This window comes from Dendropsophus ebraccatus, chromosome 1 (genome assembly GCF_027789765.1).
Source record: "Dendropsophus ebraccatus isolate aDenEbr1 chromosome 1, aDenEbr1.pat, whole genome shotgun sequence".
NCBI lineage: Eukaryota > Metazoa > Chordata > Amphibia > Anura > Hylidae > Dendropsophus > Dendropsophus ebraccatus.
In genome coordinates this window covers 223,924,926-223,929,562 of record NC_091454.1, presented here as the reverse complement: position 1 = coordinate 223,929,562, position 4,637 = coordinate 223,924,926, and the positions used below count along the sequence as shown (strand labels likewise).

Below are 4,637 nucleotides of genomic sequence, written 5' to 3'. Positions count from 1 at the left end.
AATCACTGAGCTTGGTGCTTAACGTTGCAGCTGGAAGAGCCAGAAAACGACATCTGGCGGCCATCAGTGGGACTACGGAGGCTTTAGGACAGGGGGGTTTATACTCCCCTGCCTTTATACATGTTTTTGAATTTGGTGGGACTTCAAACACTGGACCCCAAAATGTATTTAGGCACCAAATGAGACCAAATGAAACGCCTTTTCTTTGCCACATCCACACTGCTCCTATAATCCTGCTCTCTATGACTGGTCACTCTGTACCCACTACTCAAACAAAAAAAATATTCACGGGTTGAATACAGATTCATAAATAGAATTTAGACCAAAAATGGGCAAAAAATGCATTTATTCAACTAAAAATAGGCGCAAAGCCCTTGATAAATTTCCCTCATTGTGTGAACAGGGTCTAACAAGACAAATGGAAGCAGCTCCTAGTATGACTCCTCCTCATTGCTGTCTCCTCATCAGATGTGGTGGTGGTGGGGAGTCCCAGCTGAGTGTAATAAGGCATCAGGTGGAGGATGGCCGTGTGATGGGTATAAAGATCAGCCTCCTCCACCTTCTCCTTGTGTGACTTGTCCTGCAGTCAGGATGGAGCTGTGGATAAGGTGGAGTTGGCTCCTAGTGGTTCTGCTCTATGGACCAGGCTTTAGCAGCTCCCCGGTTAGACCCCGGCGCCAGTATGACACTTGGTTGAGGAGTAACCAGGCTGAATGGGGATCTTCTAGAGGACTTGGACAATCTTCCTCTAGACTGGGCTCTCCTAGAGCAAACCCCTGGTCTCAGTCTCACTCAGTCTCTGGTGTTGGGTCTCCGAGAAGTCTTCAGCCTGTATACGGATGGGGCTCCAGGAGTCATGGAGCAGACTATCAGTCCCGACAGCTTGCAATACAACCCTCATCCACCCCTATCAGTGTGCAGTGTGGTGAGGACAAAATGGTGGTGATGGTGAAGAGAGACTTCTATGGTAATGGTAAGCTGGTGAGGCCCTCAGACCTGTCCCTGGGTTCCTGCCCCCCTGGAGCTCAGACTACTGACCCCAATGTGATGTTTGAAGCTGATCTCCAAGACTGTGGGAGCAGCTTAGAGGTGAGTGATGGGAGGAACCCTGTGAAGCTTATGGTTGTGTACTATGAGCCTCCATATTGATCCTGTTCCCTCTCTATACATCATGGAATCTCCTACTGGCCGTCTGTAGTATGTGATAACTCTGCCATTTTTTTACTATGTGCCAGTGGTGACCGCATCTCAAACATTCAGCTGCTTATATTCCTCTTCCTCACCCGGTGAGAGATCTGTAAAGCTCCTATTACATGGGCGACTATGAGCTGTTAGCGGTCGTTTGCTCCTTGCTTTTATACGTGTGGGGGGGCTGCGGTGATCGCTTGCTCATCCGGGCAGCCCATAGCATATAGTAGCTGTCTCCTGCTGTCGTTTCTATTCCAGGTGGTGATGGCAGCAGATCACTGCTGTATGAGTCGTTTGTCTTTCAACAATGTTGAGAAACAAACTGCAATGATCAGCTGATCATTGCCTTCTTTTCCCCCCCCCCCCAGCATAATAGGGCCTTTAGTCTATGATTGTCTCTGCTGAGATTCATGATATGGTTACTTGGACTTTGTTTTAATAATTTCTTCAGTAGTTTAGCTGTGATCCTCTCTTGGTTATATAATAATTTCCTGCCCTTTCTTGGTCTCCTGTTTCCCCTATGTAGTAACTACAACTCCCACTATATGAAATTGACACTTGTTATAGTGTAACCTTACTGTGACCTTTCTTCCAGATGACTCCAGACTGGCTGATCTACAGCGTCAACCTGCGCTACACCCCCAGCTCCCCCAGAAATGTGCCCATCACCAGGTTCAACTCTGCTGTGGTTCCCATCCATTGTTACTACCCACGGTGAGCCTATACCATGGCGTGCTCCATACCGTAACCTCTGCACAACGTATGCAAAGTATTGGAGACCAATCTGTATCGCCGCAGCAGTCTTTAGGAGATATATTAGTAGGCCTTGCACCATGGCTGTTTATGTGAATGGTCATGAGAATGGTAGTGTCGTCTTCAGTCATCACTATAAAAGTAGTTTTACATGACATAATGAGGGGGAAGCGAGCGCTGACCTCTCATCTAGGTGCTCTATTTCCAGCTAAACCTTTATTAATCTCATTAAACCATACATGTGACAAGGCATAGGCCAATCTGTGTAATCCTCTTTGTGGGTTGTTACACCAACACAGACCAAGGATGGTCCTTAAAAGGGTTATCCAGCGCTACAAAAACATGGCCACTTTTTCCCCCTACTGTTTTCTCCAGTTCAGATGTGGTTTGCAATTAAGCTCCATTTACATTTACCACTTACTGGAACTGAGTTTCAAAACCCCACCCAAACTGGAGACAACAGTAGGGGGGAAGTGGCCATGTTTTTGTAGCGCTGGATAACCCCTTTAATCCACAGAGATGATCCCAGAGAAATGCTGGGATCATCAGGAGATATAAGACACTTGTGTAGTGGTGGGTGGGCCAGATTCATGGCCTTGGTCTGTTTTGGTGTAACAACCCACAAAGAGGATTTGGAGGGTTACACTGATTGGCCTATGCATTGTCAGATATACTGTTTAATGAGATTATTAAAGATTTAATTTTAAATGCCTGATTCTATGACAGTTATATATCTCACACACATTACAGTACAAAAATATACACCTGTATTGGTGGCTGCATCTGTGACTCTCCCACTGCTGTATGTTCCCCCGCTTGTTGCTTGTGCTATTACGCAGCAGGAGAGGTGGCCCAGATGATCCTTGGATTGTTGCTGATTTGATTGTGCCATGTCGACAGTCCATGGTCACCTGACGTTGTGCATGTCTGCTGATCATGTACATCTCTTTACACCAATGACTTCGGACCAGGAATCTTCAGAACACGGCCAATAGCTTTGAATAATGGGGCCTTAAAGTGACTGTACCACCAGGCCCAGGCAGAAGCACTGGAGGTGGGCCGAACCACCCTTAGTGGGAGGAAACCCTAGCCCCTCTGATAGGGTTCCATTGATTCTAATGGAGTCACATCATGGAGGGGCTGGGGTTTTCCGCCTCCAGTGCTTCAGCCAGGGCCTGGTGGTACATTTGTGCAAGTTTAAGTGACTGTATTTTCTAAACCTGTTGGTGTGCATATTACTTTATTCTGTAAACCTTTCTTGCCTAGACATGGTAATGTGAGCAGTAAGGCCATCAAGCCAACATGGATCCCATTCAGCAGCACCGTGACCTCAGAAGAGCGGCTGGCCTTCTCCTTGCGTCTCATGACTGGTAAGAAGCTTTCTAGTATTACGGTGATGGTTTGGAGTCTCTTGGCCTATACTAATCCTTCAGTATCTTCTCTCCAGCGGATTGGAGCGCTCCCAGTCCATCACTGGTCTTCCAGCTTGGTGACATGTTCTACATAGAAGCCTCTCTGGACACTCAGAACCATGCCCCGATGATCCTGTTTGTGGACAGTTGTGTGGCCACCATTACCCCAGATGTGACCTCCACTCCTCGCTATGAGATCATCTCTAACAATGGGTGAGTTACTCCCATCAATACTGTCCACGTCTTCAAGGAGTCTATTGTCTACAGCTCATCTGTCCTTACAGGTGCTTGATGGACGGGATGCAAGAAGATTCCTCTTCAGTCTTTGTTTCTCCAAGACCTCAAGCAGACACTCTTCGCTTCATAGTGGATGCCTTCAGGTTCACGGACAATGCCGTCTCCCTGGTAAGAACCCACAGTCCAGCATGACAGTGTCAAAATTAGTGTCTGCTCAAATGGCTCCTAGGTTCACCATATTTACGTGTAAGCTGCCAATATGAACTCTAGTTGCCTTTATTGGATATGACTAGGGATTGGTGAATTTATAGTACTAGTTAAGCACTTAAAGGGATTATCCAGAGCTACAAAAAACATGGCCACTTCCCCCTACTGTTGTCTCCAGTTTGGGTGGGGTTTTGAAGCTCAGTTCCATTAAAGTAAATGGGAGTTTAATTGCAAACCACACCTGAACTGGAGACAACAGTAGAAGGAAAAGTGGCCATGTTTTTGTAGCGCTGGATAACCCCTTTAACTAGTCTTGGCTGTTTTGTCATCCTGCTGCCTCTTGAGTTCTGGGTGCCTTGAAAAGATGGACCCCAACCTACTGGCTTCCCAGGACTGAATACTGCTCCTCTCCAGGTGCCTGGAAAAGCTGGATAAAGTTCAAAGGTGCAGTCTAACAAGAACTGTTAGACTAGCAAAGCTTTGCTAGTGCTGCAAATTTGCTCATTCCTAACTTTCACCCATGTTTAAAAGTCTGGCTTTGGGTAACAGTAAAAGCAGTAGTCCCTTTTTGGAGACATGACAAAGCCTTAATTGTGTACCTCTTAGATCTACATAACCTGTTCCCTGAGAGCTGCTGCCATTGACCAGACCCCTGATCCAGTGAACAAGGCCTGCTCCTACAACAAGGCATCCAGCAGGTAAGACACTGTATAGAGAGCCCAGGAATTAGGACAATGTTTGGGGCACTCTATTGATCCTCAATATCTTCTAGCTGGACACCTGTGGAAGGTTCTAGTGGGATCTGCCAGTGCTGCGCCACCGGGAACTGTGTTGCTCCTA

General features: G+C 46.8%; 1 protein-coding gene across 1 annotated transcript; it reads left to right on the top strand.

Moving 5' to 3' along the window:
- The first annotated feature begins 921 nt into the window (after positions 1–921).
- LOC138785233 (zona pellucida sperm-binding protein 3-like) lies at positions 922–3,782 on the top strand. The gene is made up of 5 exons (XM_069960933.1): positions 922–1,089; positions 1,784–1,902; positions 3,208–3,311; positions 3,389–3,566; positions 3,638–3,782. Exons 1-5 carry the CDS (start codon positions 937–939, stop codon positions 3,780–3,782), a joined length of 699 nt encoding a protein of 232 aa, XP_069817034.1. The 5' UTR covers positions 922–936.
- Positions 3,783–4,637: the final 855 nt, after the last annotated feature.

What these genes read in the sequence shown, in the direction of transcription:
- LOC138785233 (XM_069960933.1), top strand. Translation starts at nt 937, where the DNA reads ATGGTGGTGATGGTGAAGAGAGACTTCTATGGTAATGGTAAGCTGGTG. An exon ending in CTCCTTGCGTCTCATGACTG is followed by an intron (nt 3,312 to 3,388) that starts GTAAGAAGCTTT and finishes TCTTCTCTCCAG; the next exon opens with CGGATTGGAGCGCTCCCAGT. An exon ending in GAGATCATCTCTAACAATGG is followed by an intron (nt 3,567 to 3,637) that starts GTGAGTTACTCC and finishes CTGTCCTTACAG; the next exon opens with GTGCTTGATGGACGGGATGC.